The sequence below is a fragment of the Mustela nigripes genome, chromosome 16, assembly GCF_022355385.1.
Source record: "Mustela nigripes isolate SB6536 chromosome 16, MUSNIG.SB6536, whole genome shotgun sequence".
Taxonomy (NCBI): Eukaryota; Metazoa; Chordata; class Mammalia; order Carnivora; family Mustelidae; genus Mustela; species Mustela nigripes.
Window position 1 is genome coordinate 32,401,690 of NC_081572.1, and position 21,023 is coordinate 32,422,712.

Sequence of the window (21,023 nt, forward strand, 5' to 3'; positions counted from 1 at the left end):
CCCCCAACTAAGGGCTCCATCCCAGGACCCAGAGATCATGACCTGAGAGGAAGGCAGAGGCTTAACCCACTAAACACCCAGGTGCCCTTCACCCTTGCCTTTCATTATTCCTTTCATTAACAGCTTGTTTTGTAAATCGCCATTATCTCTTCCCAAGCCGTATTGTTTGATAGGAATAAAATTGTATAATTGAGGAAGCATAAGTGTATTTTTTTTAAAGATTTTATTTATCTATTTGACAGACAGATCACAAGTAGGCAGAGAGAAAGGGGGAAGCAGGCGCCCTGCTGAGCAGAGAGCCTGATGTGGGGGGCTCAATCCCAGGACCCCGAGATCATGACCTGAGCCAAAGGCAGAGGCTTAACCCACTGAACCACCCAGGCGCCCCCCTAAGTGTATTATTTAAAATATTTGTGCATCAAATAATTGTTCTCATTAAAAAGTTTGGAGTGATAATGTGAATTTTTCATGATAGTATATCTATGAAAAGTTTTTATTATGAATAATACATTCACATGCACTTCCTAAAGTTAAATCTTGTTTTAGGCAGTTAGAGGCCATTTTCATTCTCTTTCGAAAAGTAATTTAGATGCCTTATTAGATCAAAATAACTGTGACTTCAGGGGCGCCTGGGTGGCTCAGTGGGTTAAAGCCTCTGCCTTCAGCTTGGGTCTTGATCCCAGAGTCCTGGAATTGAGCTTGAGTATGGCTCTCTACTCAGCAGGGAGCCTGCTTCTGCCTCTGCCTACTTGTGATCTCTATGAAATAAATAAATAAAATCTTTAAAAAAAAAAAAAAACTATGACTTCATAAAACCAAAAGAGATAGTAAAAGGACTAACTGTCAGGTTTTTTGTTTTTTTGTTTTTAAAGTAAAGATTTTATTTTTTTATTTGAGAGCACAAGCAGGGTGAGCAGCAGAGGGAGAGGAAGAAGCAGACTCTCCACTGAGCAGGGAGCCTCATATTCGGCTGGAGGCAGACACTTAACCAACTGAGCCTCCCAGGCACGCCTTGCCAGTACATTTTTATTTCTACTTCCTGAGATATTCTTGTAGGTACTCAGATGCTTTAGAGGTTTAGGTTTCTGAATTCTGTTTTTGAGGTAATAAGTAAATTCTTTAAGTATGTAAAGGGTAAGAAAATATAGATAAATGCCTTTATAACTTGAAAAACTCAGTAGTTAATGGAATGGTTTTTTTTTCTTTACTCTTGGTATCTAAAAATTAAAATTAATAAAGACAACCCAAAAGCATGTTAAGACTTAAATTTCTTTTTTTTTTAAAGATTTTATTTATTTATTTGACAGAGGGAGATCACAAGTAGGCAGAGAAGCAGGCAGAGAGAGAGAGGAGGAAGCAGGCTCCCTGCTGAGCAGAGAGCCCGATGCGGGACTCGATCCCAGGACCCTGAGATCATGACCTGAGCCGAAGGCAGCGGCTTAACCCACTGAGCCACCCAGGTGCCCCAAGACTTAAATTTCTAAAATCAGAGTTCAAGGTTTTGTTTTGTTTTTTTTTTTCTTTTACTTTCAGAAGTTGGGATATCTAAAGAGGAAGCCTTAGAAACTCTGCAGATTTTAAGAAGAGAATGTCTTACAATTAAATCAAGATACACTGCTACAGCTGAGTCAGGCAAGAATTGTACAGCACTGGAACTTCTTGAGCAGGAGCATACCCAGAGCTTCATAATTACCTTCTGTTCAGCACTAGATAATATTCTTGGGGGTGGAATACCCTTAACCAAAACAACAGAAATTTGTGGTGTACCGGGTGTTGGAAAGACACAATTATGGTAAAGTAAAATGTTCTCTTCTTAAGGGTAGGCTTAATGACATTTTATGTAAGTAATAGAATATGGTGTTGTGGGTGTACATTCAGGAGCCCAAAAATGCATGTATGTGCTCTTAATTTTTTGTGTGTGTATGCTTGCACACACAAAAAAATCAGTTTACCATTTGTGTTACTTCAGTACTGCATCTTTGAATAGGTATAATTATTTTGGTATCCAAAAATGTTTCTTTTGCAACATTGTAATGTGATCATTAGGGTAAACAGGTGGTCTTCTATTTTATTATATTTTTATTACATACTATATATAACATAGTATAAAATATGAATGTTGTATTTATTATAATGTATTTTATATGTGTGTGTATTATAATACATATATTTATTGTATTTTTTTAATATTAATTCCTGAGGATATATTTGAAGGTAGGTTTAGTATGAGGAAGGGTTTCATTCCCAAAGACCTAAAAACCACTAAAAAAGTCCTTAATCATGGTTTTATGGGTACACCCTCCCCCTAATCCAAATATCAGTTGATTCACATATATTTGGAGCAGAAAGTTAGCCATATCTGTTGCCTAATGTGGTACGTAATGGGTGGTGATGTGGAGTTTGAAAACACTGCCTGAGATGATTATGATAATGATTTGGTCATTTAGCTTTCTCTTGACAGTATGCAGTTGGCAGTAGATGTGCAGATACCAGAATGTTTTGGAGGAGTGGAAGGTGAAGCAGTTTTTATTGATACTGAAGGAAGTTTTATGGTTGATAGAGTGGTAGACCTTGCTACTGCCTGCATTCAGCACCTTCACCTTACAGCAGAAACACATATGGGAGGGGGTAAGTTAGCAAGTGATCCTCTTTCTATATAATAAAAGTGATTAACATTCCTCTCAAGCCTCAGCAGGAAACCATTTGGAACGGGAATCTTAATGACTTGACAGTGTCCTGGTGTTAAACTCTCCGATCTTTCTTTTAGACTTAGAAATCCCACAACCTAGACTGACCTTTTCCCTTTTCTTCTTCTCTTATGGCCTTCGCTGCTGCTGCTGCTTCTCCTTCTTCTTTTTAAGATTTTATCTATGTATCTGAGAGAGAGAGCCAGAGCAAGCACGAGTGGAGGGAGGCGCAGAGGGAGAAGCAGATTCCCAGCTGAGCAGGGAACCAGAGGTGGGGCCTAGATCCCTGGACCCTGGCATCATGACCTGAGCTGAGCGCAGATACCCAGCTGAATGAGCCACCCAGGTTTCCCACTGAAGATAGCTTTGAAAAACCATGTTGGAAATATTTAGAACATTAAGGTGATTGACCTTAGGCGGTTCTGAGTAGAATGTAATTGACTTCATGACTGTGTTAAGTTTTTAAAATTTTTCTCATATGGAACTATTGTTTGATTTTTTTAAGAAAACATATAAAGGTAATTTCAATTTAAATAATTTAAATACTCAAAGGTATTTAACTTCTTGCTTTTTTTTAAATTTTTTTTTTAAAGATTCTATTTATTTATTTGACAGACAGAGATGATAAGTAGGCAGAGAGGCAGGCAGAGAGAGAGAGGAGGAGGAGGAAACAGGCTCCCTGCTGAGCAGAGAGCCCGATGTGGGGCTCGATCCCAGGACTCTAGGATCATGACCTGAGCCGAAGGCAGAGGCTTTAACCCACTGAGCCACCCAGGAGCCCCAACTTCTTGCTTTTTTAATTACTTTTTAATTAAATGGTTTCTGGTTTGACTGTTTTAGTTTATTGTCCTGTCCTCATTCTTTAGTAATTTAAAAAAACAATACTTTTTGGGGCGCCTGAGTGGCTCAGTCGTTAAGCGTCTGCCTTCAACTCAGGTCATGATCTCAAGGTCCTGGGATTGAGCACCATGTGGGGCTTCCTGCTCAGCAGGGATCCTGCTTCCCCTCTCCTGTTTACCCTGCTTATGTTCTCTCTCTCACTGTCTCTGTCAGATAAATAAACAAAATCTTTAAAAAAAAAACCCCAAAAAACAATACTTTTCATAAGATGCTTGTATTCCCTTTAAATGAATGTAATAGCTGGATATTTTAATTTTTATATGAGTACTTGGTGTCCTATTTATTTATTTATTTATTAAGATTTTATTTTATTTATTTGACAGAGAGAGAAATCACAAGTAGGCAGAGAGGCAGCCAGAGAGGGAGAAGCAGGCTCCCCGCTGAGCACAGAGCCTGATGTGGGGCTTGATCCCAGGACCCTGAGATCTTGACCTGAGCCGAAGGCAGAGGCTTAATCCACTGAGCCACCCAGGCACCCCTATTTTTATTTCTTAAAATATTTTATTTATTTGAGAGAGAGAGCATGAGAGGGGAGAGGGTCAGAGGGAGAAGCAGACTCCCCACTGAGCAGGGAGCCCGATGTCGGACTTGATCCTTAGACTCCAGGATCGTGATCTGAGCTGAAGGCAGTTGCTTAACCAACTGAGTCAGCCAGGCGCCCCTTTTTATTTTTTTTAGAGATTTTATTTATTTATTTGAGAGTGAGAGACAGAGTGAGCGAGCAAACAGGAGCAGTGGTAAGGGGTAGAGGAGAGGGAGAAGCCGACTTCCTCCTGAGCAGGGAGCCCAATGCAGGACTCTACCCCAAGATCCTGGGATCATGACCTGAGCAGAAGGCATATGTTTTACCACCTAAGCCACCCAGGTACTCCTAGGTGTCCTTTTTAACTAATGACCAGTATATCTACTGAAAGGCCTTAAAACTACCCATGTCACAATGTGTATTTGTAATAGTGTCTTAAAACCTTACTGTGAATATTATAGGTGTGGCACTGGGTTATAAAGTGATTGCTGTGATTAATCTGTTATTTTTTGGTTAAAAATGGTTAAAAATGAACCTTTATATTTGTAATAGGCAGTGCTTTCTGAAATTTAGTTTCTTGTGTTGTTTTTTTTTAATGTTAAATCTTATTTATTTATTTATTTGACAGAGAGATTACAAGTAGGCAGAGAGGCAGGCAGAGAGAGAGAGGAGAAAGCAGGCTCCCTGCCGAGCAGAGAGCCCGATGCGGGACTCGATCCCAGGACCCCGAGATCATGACCTGAGCCGAAGGCAGCGGCTTAACCCACTGAGCCACCTAGGCGCCCTTTTAATGTTAAATCTTAAGGACGTTTTAAAGTGCAATAATTTTAAACTGGCTTCTCTCTGTAATATGTATAAAACCAAACCATTTTTTCTTTTTAAGATTTATTTATTTATTTATATATTTGAGAGAGCACCAGCAAGGTGGTGCAGGGGGAGAGAATCTCAATCAGACTCCCTGCTGAGTGCAGAGCTGGATGTACTCCATCTCTACACCCTGAGGTCATGACCTGAGGCGAAATTGAGTCGATGCTTAACCAACTGAGCCACTTAGGCACCCTGCCAAAATTTTTTTTTTTTTTTTTTTAAGATCTTATTTATTTCTTTGACAGAGAGACAGAGATCATAGGTAGGCAGAGAAAGAGGGGAAAGCAGGTTCCCTGCTAAGCAGAGAGCCCTAGGGGCTCGATCCCAGGATGCTGGGGTCATGACCTGAGCCGAAGGCAGAGGCTTTAACCCACTGAGCCACCAAGGTGCCCCCAAAACTGGTTTTTTAAAAAATATATAATCTAGGGAGAATCTTACATTGTTTCTACTTAAATATCAAATTATGCTATAGTAATAATGGGAAAAAGTTATCATACGGGAAAAAGATGCTGCTTTTGAACATTTTCCCTTTAAACTCTTAATTTGCAATCTTAGTTAAAAAAAAAAAAACAAGAAAAGAGAAACTCCATTATGTTACTTCTATTTAATGGAAGCAAATAACTAGAAATATGAAAAGGTAGGCTTTAAAACCCGAGTTGTATATGTGTATAAACAATTTCTAGAAAGCCTAGCATATAAGGAAATAGTGGAGAAGGTGAAAACAAGAGGTCAAGAATTATGTAGGAGTAGTTTATAGTAATTTTGTTCTAATTTTTTTATCTTTGAATTAAAGTGAATAGTTCTCTTATTCACAGTGAAGCATTTTGTTACTCAAATGTATTGTTTTCCTACAATCACCAATATATCAAAACAAGTAAAACTGATTACTTTATTTAAAGATTGTTTTGTTTATTCTAGAGCACCCAAAAGCTTTGGAGGATTTCACTCTGGAAAATATTCTTTCCCATATTTACTATTTTCGTTGTCGTGACTATACAGAGCTGTTGGCACAAGTTTATCTCCTTCCAGACTTCCTTTCAGAACACTCAAAGGTATGGCTCAAACTACTGAAATACAGCTAACCTTTGGAATATCTTTGGAGGTGTTTGATTAGCTTGAAAAATAAGTATAGTGTGGCATAAGTCTGTTCAAAAACCTTTCTTCCTTGTCCTACAATTTACTTTTATACACATTTAACATATATTCATATATAATTTATGCCCAAAGTAAGAAATTGAAATAATATAGAAAGATGTTTTGTCTCTAGTAATGGTGGAATAGCTTCTGACAAACTATTTAGAAAGGTATAAAATGGAAAAACTTCCCTTCTACTGCTTCCTAGTATCTCTCCCTAAAGTTGACCACTATTCACTGTTTCTTTTGTGTCTTCTCAAAAAAATTTTATACATGTTGCAATATTTATTTTTAGTATTTGTTAGTGGGATAATACTGTAATATGGTTTTGCACCTTCTGTTTTTGCTTAGTGTTTTGCATATCTTTCTGTATCATTACATGTGGATAAACCTTTACATTCGTTTTTTTTCAGCTACATATTATTTCATTTTAAGAAGGTGCTTTTGCTGTTGGTGGGAATGTAAAATGGTACAGTTGCCTCAAAAAAAATGATATAGTGGTTCCTCAAAAAATTGAAAATAGGATTACCCTGTGGCCCAGCTATTCAACTTCTCTGTTTATCACCAAAAACATTGAAAGCAGGGTCTTGAAGAGATATTTGTAAACCTTTGTTCATAGCAGCATTATTCATATTGCCCAAAACGTGGAAGCAACCCAAGTGTCCATTGAATGGATAAGCAAAATGTGGTATACACATACAATGTAATAGTATTCATCTTTAAAAAGAAAAGAATTTCTGACATATGGTACAACTTGGATGAATCTTGAGGACATTATGTTAAATGAAATAAGCCAGTCAAAAAAAGATACACTGTATGATTCTACTTATATGAGGTGTGAAGAGTAGTTAGACTCAGACATAAAATAGAATGGTGGTTACAAGGCCCTGAGTGGAAGTGGAAAATGGGCAGTTATTTTTTAATGGAAATAGAATTTCAGCTTACAAGATGAATATTCTACGTATTCTACTACATAAAATTAGGGGGAAGAGATTCAGTACCTTAATTTGTTTAATCCTCTTCTTATTGGTGGTCCTTTTAGATACTATTAACAATGGTTTGAAGATAATCCCTACATCCAAGGAGACAATCCTTGGGGTACATTTGTAAGTATGTTTATGGGATAAACTCTTTTTTTTTTTTTTTAAGATTTTATTTATTTGAGAGAGAAAGAGAAAGTGAACATGAGCTGGGGAAGAGCAGAGGGAGAGGGACTCCCCTTGAGCACTGATCGGGGCTCCGTCCCAGGACCTGAGTTCATGACCTGAGCTGAAGTCAGATGCTTAACCAACTGAGCCATCCAGGTGTACCTGTTTATGGTATAAGTTCCAAGTATTAGAATTATATTAAAGAGTATGTGAATGTTTAATCTTTTTTTTTTTTTAATTTGACAGACAGAAATCACAAGTAGGCAGAGAGAGAGGAGGAAGCAGGCTCCCCGCTGAGCAGAGAGCCCAATGTGGGGCTTGATCTCAGGACCCTGGGATCATGACCTGAGCCACCCAGGTGCCCCGTGAATGTTTAATCTTGATAAATATTACACATGACAGAGACTGTCTTTGACCAAACTTTAGTAAGCCTCCTCTGAGACTTTTTTTTTTTAAAGATTTTATTTGACAGAGAGATCACAAGTAGACAGAGAGGCAGGCAGAGAGAGGGGGGGAAGCAGGGATTGATCCCAGGACCCTGGGATCATGACCTGACCTGAGCTGATGGCAGAAGCTTAACCCACTGAGCCACCCAGGTGCCCCAATTTTTTTTTTCTTTTTTTGGTTAAACACAAATTGCCCTTCAAAAAGGTTGTGCCAGTGGCTGAAAAAATAAGATGGAACTATATGTTGACTACAAAAAACCCACTTTAAGGGTGCCTGGCTGGCTCAGTCATATTGAAGTGTGTGACTTTTTTTTTTTTTAGAAAGAGTGTGAGTGCAAGGGGCAAAGGGAGAAAGAGAATCGAACCACATCAGGCACTGGGTGTGGAGCCTGCTTAAGATTCTCTTTCTCCCTCTGTCCCTTGCATGCATGTGCATGCTTGTGCTCTCTTCCAAATAAATAAATAGTTAAAAGGATACTCAGTGTGCCAAGGTACCAAATTTTGGAGTAGCATGTCCTAAACTCCATCCAGTTTAATAGCTTTAGCTTTTTTTTTTTTTTTTTTTTAAGATTTTATTTATTTCTCAGAGCGAGCGAGAGCGAGCACAGGCAGACAGAGTGGAAGGCAGAGTCAGATGGAGAATCAGGCTCCCTGCGGAGCAAGGAGCCCGATATGGGACTCGATCCCAGGACGCTGGGATCATGACCTGAGCCGAAGGCAGCTGCTTAACCAACTGAGCCACCCAGGCATCCCTAGCTTTAGCTTTTTAATTTGGACTTTGATCCATGTTGAGTTAATTTTTTTATACATAGTCTGAAGTAAGTGTCCAACTTCATTTTGTATGCAGACACCCAGTTGTTCCAGTACCATTTACTGAAAAAGACTATTCTTTCCCCCATTGAATGGGCTTGGCATCCGTTTCATTTGTTGAAAATCCGTTGACCATAGATGTGTGAGTTAATTTCTGGACTCTATTAATGTATATGTCTGTTCTTTGCCAGTATCACGTGGTTTTGATTAGTAGCTTCATAGTATATTCTGAAATTGGGACATGTGAGTCTTCCAACATTGTTATTTTCAAGACTGTTTTGGCTATTCAGGGCTTCTTGCAATTTCATCTGAATTCGATCCATATGAGTGAACTCAATCCACATTTCTGCAGAAATGTGGTTGGAATTTTGATAAAAGATTCTATTGAATCTGTGGATTTAACCATAAATTCTTAAAAAAGATTTTATTTTTAAGTACTCTTGACACCTAACATGGGGTTCAAACTCAATCCTGTGATAAGAGTCACATGCTCCACTCACTGAGCCAGCGAGGTGCCTCATAATTCAATTAAATTTAATTAATATACCACTATATTTCATATTTTCTACTTGATGAATTACTGGGTTGTAAATTTTGAAATAATTGTCCAGCATTTCTTTCGTCACTAGAAGAAAATGAGAATATAGAGCTGCTTTTTTTTTTTTGGCTTGCACATTTATTTATTCATCAAATATTTATTGAGAGTCCACTTTGGCCAAGCATTATTATATAAATCCTTTTAATATGCTGCAGGATTCCATTTGGTAGTATTTTGTTGAGGATTTTTGCATCTGCAGTTGGTCTGTAGTTTTCTTTACCGTGATGTCTTTATCTAGCTTTGGTATCAGTATGATACTGGCTTCATAGAATGAATTCAGAAGTATTCCCTCTGTTTTTTGGAAAAGTTTGAGAAGAATTGGTATAGATTCTTTTTATTTATTTATTTGAGGAAGAGAGAGAGTGCACAAGCAAGGAGAGGAGCAGAGGGAGAGGGAGAAACAGACTCCTTGCTAAGCAGTTTGCCTGATCTGGGGCTTGGGACTCTGTCCCAGGACCCTGGGATCATGACCCAAGCCAAAGGCAGATGCTTAGCTGACTGAGCCATGCAGGCATTCCTAGTGTAAATTCTTTAAATGTTTTATAAAATTTGCTAGTGAAGGGGCATGTCACTCTTGATCTCATGGTCATGAATTCAAGCCGTACATTAGAGGTAGAGTCTACTTAAAAAAAATTCCCCAGTGAAGTTCTCTGGTCCTGGTCTTTTTTTTTTACTGTTGGAAGGCTTTTGAATACTGATTCAATTCTCTCCATTGTTACAGATCCATTCACATTTTCTGTTTCTTCTTCAGTCAGTTTTGATAGTTTGTGTATTTCACCGAATTTGTTCATTTTACCCAGGTTATCTAATTTTTTTGCATATGAATGTTCTTTACATTTTGTTTTTATTTCTATAAAGTTGGTATAATGCCCTCATTTTCATTCCTGATTTGAGTAATTTGAGTCATTTCTCTCTCTCTTTTTAAAAAGGATTTATTTGTTTGAAAGAGAGAGAGGGAGAAAGGGTGGGTGCGAGCAGGGGGAGGGGCAGAGGGAGAGGAGAGAATCTCAAGCAGATTCTCTGTTGAGTGGAGAGCCTGGAGTCTAGAGCCCAATAGGGGTCTCAGTCCCTCAATCATGAGATCATGACCTGAGCCGAAATCAGGAGTACATGCTTAACCGACTGAGCTATCCAGCTGCCCAAGTCTTTTTCTCTTAGTTTAAAGGTCAGTTTTGTTGATCTTTTCAAAGAATCAACTTTGGATTTTATCCATTTTCCCCATTGTTTCTTTCTTGTTTTGATTATTGCTACTGATTTTTTTTTTTTTAAGATTTTATTTATTTGACACAGCTAGTGAGAGAGGGAACACAAGGACAGAGAGCTGGAGAGGAAGAAGGAGGTCCCCTGCTGAGTAGGGAGCCTGATGTGGGGCTCTATTCCAGGACTCCAGGATCATGACCTGAGCCGAAGGCAGATGCCCAGTGACTGAGTGACCTAGGCACCCCTATCTCCACTTAGTTTTTAATTACTTCTTTTATTTTGCCTTCTTTGAGTTTAGTTTGCTCTTCTTTTTTCTAGTTCCTGAAGGTACAAGTTTTGGATATTGAGACCGACTGATCTTTCTTTCAAAATATAGTTGTTTAGAGCTCTACATTTCCTATGGAGCACTACTTACACTGTATTTTATAAGTTGGTATGTTGTGTTTTTATATTCATTTTTTTTTAATTTTTTTTAAGGTTTTATTTATTTATTTGTCAGGGATAGAGGGAGAGAGAGTGAGCGAGCATAGGCAGACAGAGAGGCAGGCAGAGGCAGAGGCAGAGGGAGAAGCAGGCTCCCTGCCAAGCAAGGAGCCCGATGTGGGACTCGATCCCAGGACACTGGGATCATGACCTGAGCCGAAGGCAGCTGCTTAACCAACTGAGCCACCCAGGCGTCCCTATATTCATTCATTTTTAAGTATTTTCTAATTTTCATTGTAATGTCTACTTTGACTCATTCATTTAGAATGTGTTGTTTAGGGTTTCCTGGCTGGCTCAGTTGATAAGAGCATCTGACTCTTGATCTCAGAGTTGTTGTTGTTGTTGTTATTTCTTTTGTTGTTGTTATTTGGGGTTTTTTTGGTTTGTTTTTTAAAGTTTGTTTAAGTAATCTCTATACCCAATGTGAGACTTGAACTCATGATCCCAAGATCAAGAGTCACATGCTCTTCTGACTGAGCCAGCCAGGTGCTCTTGGGGTCTTGAGTTTGAGCCCCATGTTGGGTATAGAGATTACTTAAAAAAAAAAAAGTGTGCTGTTTAATTTCCACATATCTATGAATTTTCCAAATTTCCTTCTGATGCTGGTTTCTAATTCTGTTCCAAGAATTATTCTATATATGATTCCATATATAGATTATTCCGGAGAAATATTCTATATATGATTCCATGTTTGTACATTTATTGAGACTTATTTTGTTGCCCAACACTTAGGTCTATCCAGGAAAATGTTCCATGTGCACTTGAGAAGAATGTATATTCTGCTCTTAAACTCTATTTTTTTTTTTTTTAAGATTTTATTTATTTATTTGACAGAGAGAAATCACAAGTAGATGGAGAGGCAGGCAGAGAGAGAGAGGGAAGCAGGCTCTCTGCTGAGCAGAGAGCCCGATGCGGGACTCGATCCCAGGACTCTGAGATCATGACCTGAGCCGAAGGCAGCGGCTTAACCCACTGAGCCACCCAGGCGCCCCTGTATATTCTGCTCTTGAGTGGAGCATTTTATATATCTGTTTCTTTTCTTTTCTTTTAAGATTTTATTTATTTATTTGACACAGAGAGAGAGGGAACACAGCAGGGGGAGTGGGATAGGGAGAAGCAGGCTTCCCTGCTCAGTGGGGCTGGGCTCAATCCCAGGATCCTGGGATCATGACCTGAGCTGAAGGCAGACACTTAACGACTGAACCACCCAGGCGCCCCTCTTTTTCTTTTTTATGGGTCAACCTTTATTGGTGAGCAGAGAGGTGGTGGGTTAGTCAGGATGCTGGGGAGCAACTAGGAGGAGGTTATGCAGTTGCTATCACAGCATATAATTGCTGTATCTTCTTGATGAATTGAGCCTTTTATTATTATACACTTTTCATATTATATAAATTATTTATTTTTACCCTTCTTCATCTCTTGTAACAAGTTTTCACTTGAAGTCTCTTTTGTCTGATATTACTATAGCCACTACAGCTCTATTCAGGTTACTGTTTGCAAGGGAATATCTTTTTCCATCCTTACACTCTTATTTGTATCTTTGTTTTGTTTTTAAGTTTTATTTATTCAAGTAATATTTATACCCAGTGTGGGGCTGAGACTCACTACCCCGAGATCAAGAGTTGCGTGCTCCTCCAATTGAGCTAGCCACGTGCTCCATTGGTTTGTATCTTTGGATCTAAACTGAGTCTCTCGTAGAAAGTCTATAATTAGATCTTTTTAAAAAGTCCGTTCTATGCCTAAATCTCTGACTTAGGATAATTCAACTTACAAGTTATTTTATTTTATTTTATTTATGATATATTAAGATTTTATTTGGCAGAGAGAGATAGAGTGCATGTGCACACACAAGCAGGCGGAGCAACAGAGGGAGAGGGAGAAGCAGGCTTCCCGCTGAGCAGAGAACCTGATGCAGGGTTCAATCCCAGTTCCCTGGGATCATGACCTGGGGATCATAAGCTGAAATCAGATGTTTAATCCACTGAGCCATGTGGGCGCCCTAAGTTTTTAATTTTATAATGGTGCAAAAGTGATACATACTCAGTTAAAAGTGTACATTGAATTTTGATCTTTTCCTAGGCTAGTGATACTTGGTACCAGTATTCCCTCATGATGCTGGACAGTGGCAGTGGCCCACAGGTTTCAGTCAGCCATGCAATCATGAGGATAAACAAGCAATAGGCTTAGAACCATTCTGTACCGATATAACCATTCTGTTTTTTACTTTCAGTACAGTATTCAGTGAATTACATGAAATATTCAGTGCTTTATTATAAAATAGGTTTTTTGTTAGATGATTTGCCCAGATGTAGGCTAATGTGAGCTTTCTGAGTACATTTAAGTTAGGCTAGACTAAACTATGGTGTTTGATAGGTTAAGTGTATTAAATGCATTTTCAGCTTAATATTTTTGACTTGGTGTTGGTTTATTGGAATGTAGCCCTGATGTAAGTTGAGGAAGATCTGTATCTTATTCTCAATTTCTCCATTCCTGCTTTCTTTTTTGTTAGATATTTTCCATAGTACCATTTTGATTCCCTTCTCATTTCTTGTATCATATATTTTTTAGTTATTTTCTTAGTTGCTCTGGGGAATTAGAATTAACATCCTAATTTATAGCAGTCTAGTTTAAGTTAATACTAAATTAATTTCAACCGTATACAAAAACCTTGTTGCTGTATAGCTCCATTTATTCCCCATTATGTTATTGTCACAGATTATATCTTTATACATTGTATGTCCATCAATATAGATTTATAATTATTTTTTAATAGTTGTTTTTTGAATATGTAAGAAAAGAAGAGGGGTTACAAACTGAAAGTACATTAATGCTGAGTTTTAGATATGTAGTTACATTTACTGGTATTCTTTTTTTTTTTTTTTAGATTTTATTTATTTATTTGACAGAGAGATCACAAGTAGGCAGAGAGGCTGGCAGAGAGTGAGGGGGAAACAGGCTCCCCACTGAGCAGAGAGCCTGATATGGGCCTCCATCTCAGGACCCCGAGATCATGACCTGAGCTGAAGGCAGAGGCTTAACTCACTGAGCCACCCAGGTGCCCCTACCGATATTCTTTATTTCTGTGTGTGGATTTGAGTTACTGTCTGATGTTTCATTTTCAGCCTGAAGGACTCTGTTTAGCATTTCTTTTACAATACATCTACTAGCAATGAATTCTCTAGCTGAATTATCTTTTTTTTAAATTTTTTTAGTAGGCTCCATGTTTGGCTTGGAGCCCAACATGGGGCCTGAATCATGACCCCAAGATCAAGACCTGTGCTGAAACCAATAGTCAGGTGCTCAACCAACTCTTAGACACCTTGGGACTGTCTTAATTTCTGCTTTATTTTTGAAGAATGCTTTTGCCAGATACACAGTTCTTGGTTGACAGTATTTTTTTCTTTCAGCAATGTGTATATATCATCTTATCACTTTCTGGCCTTTGGGAACCACTGAATGAATAATATATAAACGAATAAACACACACACACACACATATGATCTGTTTCTTCTAACCGCTTAATTGGTATACTGGTAAAGGTTTAGTGACTGGCTTTCCAAGAAAAAAGTGTATGCACATATATATATACATAAGTTTATTATAAATTTGCTGACATAAAAAATGTTTAGCATACCATTTACAAATAATAATAAAATGTGTAATATTCTTTATTGTAAATCTCTGTAGCCAACTAAGTGTTACAGAAAGTGTTCATTGTTTTTTTTATTGAGGTTAATTTCACATAGTAAGATTCACCATTTATTTATTTGTTAAGATTCCATTTATTTATTTGAGAGAGAGAGGACGCACACACACACACAAGTGGGAGGGGAATGGAGAGGGAGAAGCAGACTCCCTGCTGAGCATGGAGCAAGACTGACTGGTGGCTTGGCTCTACCCCAGGACCCCAAAACCATGACCCAAGCTGAAGGCAGATGCTTAACTGAGTGAGCTCACCCAGGTGCCTCCAAGATTTACCATTTAAAAGTGAACAATTCAGGGGCACCTGAGTGGCTCAGTGGTTAAGCATCTGCCTTCAGCTTGTGTCATGATCCTGTCCTGGGAGAGGATCCTGTATTGGGCTCCCTGCTTGGCAGGGAGTCTGCTTCTCCCTGTCCCACTCCCACTGCTTGTATGCATGCACTTGCCCCCCCCCTTTCTCGTTGTGTCAAATAAATAAATGAAAGCGAACAATTCAGTGCAGGTAATACATTCACAGTGTTGACAACCACTACCTCTAGTTCCAAAATGTTTTTATCACCCTGAAAGGAAACTCATACTCTTTAAGGAATTGCTCCCTTTCCTCCCTCCCTGCAAAGACCCTGGCAACCACCAATCTGTATTCTGTCTCTATGGATTTACCTATTTTGGGTATTGCATATAAAGGAAATCATACGATATGTGATCTTTTTGGCCTGGCTCTTTTACTGAGCATGATAGTTCAAAATTCATCTGCTTTGTAACTTGTATCTGTACTTCATTCTTTTTTATGGTTGGATAATAATCTCTTGTATGTATACATCATTTCTGTTTGTTTATCCTTTCTTCTGTTGATGGACATTTGGGTTCTTTCTACCTTTTGATTATTGTGAATTGTGGCTGCTATGAACATGTATGTATATACATTTGTTTTAGTACCAGTTTTTAGTTCTTTGGTGCATGTACTTAGAAGTGAAATTTCTGGGTCATGTGGTAATACTGTTTTTAATTTTTTGAAGGATCACTGAAATGTTTTTTCTAGTTGCCAGATAGTTTTACATTCTTACCACCAGCATATGTGAGGTTTTTCTTGAGGTTTTTCTTATGTCTCCATATCTGACCTATGGCAAAATCATGCTACCAATGAGCACTTGATTGCTGTCCAATTCAAAAGAAGTTGCACATCTTGTGACAAACAAGTACTGTTTTAACATGAACGCTGGTTGAAATTTTTATTTATGTTAAGTGTGATGAAAGTGAAACAACAAAGGTGTATTTTTAAAAAAATTTGCTACTAATTTGATAGACAATGAGAGAGAGAACACAAGCAGGGGAGTGGAAGAGGGAGAAGCAGGCTTCCCACTGGGCAGGAAGCCTGATGCAGGGCTCAATCCCAGGACTCCAGGATTGGGACCGGAAGGAAGGCAGATGCCCAAGGACTGTGCCACCCAGGTGCCTTGGTGTAATTTTTCTTTTTAATGATTTTATTTATTTATTTGTCAGACAGAATTCACAAGTGGGCAGAGAGGCAGGCGGGGGAGGGAGGAGCAGGCTCCCTGCTGAGCAGAGAACCTGTTGTGGGGCTTGATCCCTGGAACGGGGGATCATGACCTGAGCCAAAGGCAGATGTTTAACCCACTGAGCCACCCAAGTGCCCCTAATGTATTTTTTTTTTAATTCAAGTATAATTGATGTACAATATCCTGGTAGTTTCAGGTGCACATCATAGTGACTTGATATTTTTACACATTATGAAAGAATCCCCACAAGATGTCTAGTTACCATGTGTCACCATGCACAAAAGTATGTGTCTATTTTTTTATATGTGGGTTCTCTCGCTCCTAGAGGTTTTTTTTTTGTTTTTGTTTTTTTTTTTAGTATTTTATTTATTTATTTGACAGAGATCACAAGTAGGCAGAGAGGCAGAGAGAAAGGAGGAAGCAGGCTCCCCAAGGAGCAGAGAGCCCGATGTGGGGCTTGATCCCAGGACCCTGGGATCATGACCTGAGCCGAAGGCAGAGGCTTAACCCACTGAGCCACCCAGGTGCCCCCTCCCCTTTTTAAAGATTTTATTTATTTACTTGATAGATAGAGATCATAAGTAGGCAAAGAGAGAGCAGGGAAGCAGGCTCATTGTTGAGCAGAGAGCCCGATGTGAGGCTCAGAGGGTTAACCCACTGAGCCGCCCAGGCGCCCCTCCTCGTAGAGGTTCTTATCCAGGACTCAGTTCTGTTGCCTCCCTTTTCATTGACTCCTTCCCTACACTAGTCTAAGTTAGCCTCCCTCTACTTTATCACCTACTTATTCATCATCATTTTATTCAATTTCGTTTCTTCATAACTCCTGTCATTATCAGAAATTATTTATGTGTTTGTTTACATGTTAATTGTCCTTTACTCCACTCCATAAACTCCAAGAAAGGGAGGACCTTTTCTATTGTTCCCTGCTGCCTGCAACAATGACTAACATATAGTAGGTATCTGTAAGCACATGCTGAATGAAGGAATGAATACTCTAAATAAAAGATACAAAAGTGGTTTACTTAGACATGGTGTTATCAAATCCTCTTCTTTAGTCTAATCCCTATTAGATAGAAAAATATATATAATCTTACAGGGTGGGTTTTTTGGTTTGTTTATATTTGGATTAGTTTCCAAATTCTGTTTGTTCTTGGATGTGAAGTTTATATATTACTCTAGCTTCACTTTAGGAGCCATTATTTGGATTATATTAGAAGTGAAACTGTCATGAAAGTGTTTATCATCTCTAAGTGAACCTTTTTGATTGGAATTCAGGACGACGCTGCCTTATGCTGAATTCTGTCTTATAGCAGATTCTATAATGATTAGTTGCCTTATATTTAAAATTAAGGAGAAAAAGTATACCAAGAATTTGAAGTTTTTTGTTTAATTTTTAATTTTTTATTAACATATTATGTATTACTAGCCCCAGGGGTATAGGTCTGTGAATTGCCAGGTTTATACACTTCATAGCACTCACCATTAGAATTTGAAGTTTTTGAAGATGATATAATAATTTAATATTTGAAGAGTTTTTTAGACATAAAAAATCTTGAAGGTAAAATTGAAATACTGAAGAATTTATTTTACTAAGACTTCAGAAGTCCTTTTTATTGGTGTAAAATGCCTCTGTAAAGATTGTGTATAGTGGTAAAGTATAAGAAAAATATTGCTTCTTCATGTTGAATTACTTTTTCAAGTTTATAAATTATCAAACCAGAGTACATTTTAACTTTTGGTGATTAATGCAGAAAGCGTTGGGTGAATAGATTTATTTTGGAGAGTTAGAAATAGAACTCTGGATTTTATAGATTTTTTTTTTTTTGCAATGAACATGCTTTTGGGATGCCATTTCTTAAAATTTTATTTTAATACCAAACCTAATTTCATTATCTCTTCTGTATTTAGGTTCGATTAGTGATAGTGGATGGTATTGCTTTTCCTTTTCGTCATGACCTAGATGACCTAGCCCTTCGTACTCGATTACTAAATGGCCTAGCCCAGCAAATGATCAGCCTTGCAAATAGCCACAGATTAGCTGTAAGTATTATTAGCCAAGAGAATTATATAATAAAGTCAAGCTTGTATAAAATATTAATGTCTAGAAATAGCTAAATAGAATTTGACTAAAAGCACATAATACAGACAGAGTTTTGAATGTAGTTTTTGTTCGACTTTTAGGAAAAATTAATTCCAGTCATAAGTGTTGTGTATTAGTTTTTCTAGAATATAACAAGCATAATCAAGATACCATATTTTAAAATGGACTTGTTTGATAAAGAAATGGCCACCTTTGGTAATGGCAATGTTGGGTTTTATTTACCTAAATATATTTGTTGTTTTTCAGGTAAGCTCTTCTAATGTCCCCATTTTCTTTTACTCTGGGTCTTTTATTTTTACATGTTGTATGGCGCTAGCTTCAGCAGCACATATACTAAAATACATGTTGTGTAATCACAGACACAGAAGATAGAAAAATTACATAGTGTGAACAGCCTAGATGTTTGAAGGTAGAGGTAACTCTTCTAGATTTGAAATGTGAGGTTAGGTATAAAGATAAGTTGGAAGTGACAAGACAAAAAGGAGTGAGGTGACGACTTTTTTTTGTAACAAGCTTTTTTTTAACTGCCTGTTTGCCATCACTTTCCACTCTGCAACCCCATATCACCTCTCACACCAATACACACAGCTGTTCAGGAGGAAGATGGGAAAAGATCAAGCCACCTAACTTGATTTTCCTTAGAAAATTATAGTCCTTAGCATATACCTGTAATTCAGCCTAAGTACATAAAGAACTCCTTGATAAAATCATTTCAAAACATGTATCCTTTCTTTTGAGTTTTTAGATTTTTTTTTTTTGCCATATACTGAAAAGCATAGTGTCCTGTGTTTGAATTATTTCTTGTATTAATTTGTAATTTAGCATTCTGTTAATATCAAGGAAGAGCCCCCAGTAGGGGGCACTCAAGACTAATGGGTTGCATAGTTCCTTAAGTTTTGTTTTGTTTGTTGAACAGAAATAGGTTTATTTTTTTCTGATTAAAAAAGTAATGTAAACAGTAACATGGAATACTATGCAGTGTTTAAGAAGAGTAACGTAAATATACACATACTAACACAGAACAAGATATATCCAGATATACGATTAAGTGAAAAGATTCAAGGGGTGCTTGGATGGCTCAGTCATTGAGTGTCTGCCTTAAAGCTGTGGTCATGATCCCATTGTCCTAGGATCAAGCCTCCTGGCTCCAACGGGAGCCTCCTTCTCCCTCTGCAGCTCACCCATGCTTGTGTTCCTTCTCTTGCTCTCTTTCTCTGTCATAAATAAATAAAATCTTAAAAAAAAAAAAAGGTAAAAAGATTCAAGTTTCGTAACAGTGTATTTTATGTGATCCCACTTTTGAGAAAAGTAAAAATTTTATTTATGCATTATATTTATATATATCAACAAAAAGCTCTGAAAGGATCAAAGTGTTCCTAATGACTACTTCTAGGAGAAGGATTTTGTGGGGTTGAGGGCATACTTTTCCCTCTTTATAAATTCTTCTTAGCTTGATTTTTTTAAATTTCCCAGTTACCATATAAATACATTTACCATATAAATACATTTTATTATATAAATTCATAAATGCATATAAATACATTTCATAATTTTCTATATACTTTCTGTAAAGGAAGTTCTAAACAATCAGAAATGTAGAAATTAAGTAAATTATCTGTTACCCAGAGATGATTACTCTTGAGTTTGGTGTACCTATTTTTCCAAACTTACTAAGTTTTTTTTCTTAATTTAAAGTAATCTCTACACCCAACATGGGACTTGAACTCATAACCCTGAGATCAAAATTTGCATGCGCTACTGAGTCCCAATATAGAATAGTTTTTTAATCACCCCTCTCCCCCTATTATCTTTAAAGTTGGCTTCAGGTTTTCACCATTTAAAAAACTGCAGTTGAGATGGCTGGGTGGCTCAATTGAGTCCTGGGATCAAGTTCCAGGTAGGGCTCCTTGTTCTCCCTCTGCCTGACCCCCCCCCCCGCTTGTGTTCTCCCTCTCTCTCTCTCTGACAAAGAAGTAAAATCTTTTAAAAATAAATAAATAAAGATAAAAAACTTTATATATGTTTTTTTGTCCATTTATCTAGTTTTTCCTGAAAGTATTGTCAAAGGGATATCTGTTTTTATTTACTTATTTTTTATTTTTGGTAGGGATATCTCTGTTTTTAAGTATTGGTATATATTATCAAATCACTCTCAGAAAGCATGTTCCAGAGAATGTTCTCTATAGCGGTAAATGGGAATTTTTGTTTTTCCACCTCTTTACCAATTTTGAGTCTTTTCAAGTTTTTGTCAAACTATGATAGAATCCTTTCAGAGATATATTAACTTGATTATTAGCAGAAATTTTTTTAACAGCTTTATTGAGATTTAACTAACATACCATAAAATTTAGCCTTTAAATGTGTATGGTTCCATGGTTTGTAGTATATTTACAGAGTTGTTCAACCATCATGTCTAATTTTAGAACATTTCTGTCACCCTAAAAAGAAATCCCATGCCCATTAGCCATCACTCCCCTTTGCAGCCTCTTGTCATCCCCTTAAGAACCCTTAGTCTGCTTTCTATCTGTGTGAGTTCATCTTTTCTGGATAGTTTATCTAAATAGAATTGTTCTATGCCTTTTATGTCTTGCTTCCTTAACTTAGCACAGTGTTTTCAAGATTCATCCATGTTTTAGCATATATTAATATCCTTTTTATGACTGATTAACTTTTTATTTTTTTAGTATATCATATTTTGTTTGTGTATCAGTTGAAGGACATTTGGGTAACAAATATTAAGGCAGAGAAGTTTCTAATTTAAAAGTGATTGTTACTTCACTGTTTTATTTATTTAAAAAAATTTTTTTTTTTTTTTTTAAAGATTTTATTTATTTATTTGACAGAGAGAAATCACAAGTAGATGGAGAGGCAGGCAGAGAGAGAGAGAGGGAAGCAGGCTCTCTGCT

At 37.4% G+C, this 21,023-nt stretch overlaps 1 protein-coding gene across 1 annotated transcript in view; it reads left to right on the top strand.

Annotated features, from left to right (window-relative positions):
- RAD51C (RAD51 paralog C) overlaps positions 1-21,023 on the top strand; it is a 40,965-nt gene that overhangs the window by 1,752 nt on the left and 18,190 nt on the right. The window contains exons 2-5 of the mRNA XM_059378476.1: positions 1,534-1,792; positions 2,462-2,628; positions 5,896-6,029; positions 17,925-18,056. Of these exons, the coding sequence (XP_059234459.1) occupies positions 1,534-1,792; positions 2,462-2,628; positions 5,896-6,029; positions 17,925-18,056 (692 nt within the window). The remainder of the gene's footprint in view (positions 1-1,533; positions 1,793-2,461; positions 2,629-5,895; positions 6,030-17,924; positions 18,057-21,023) is intronic.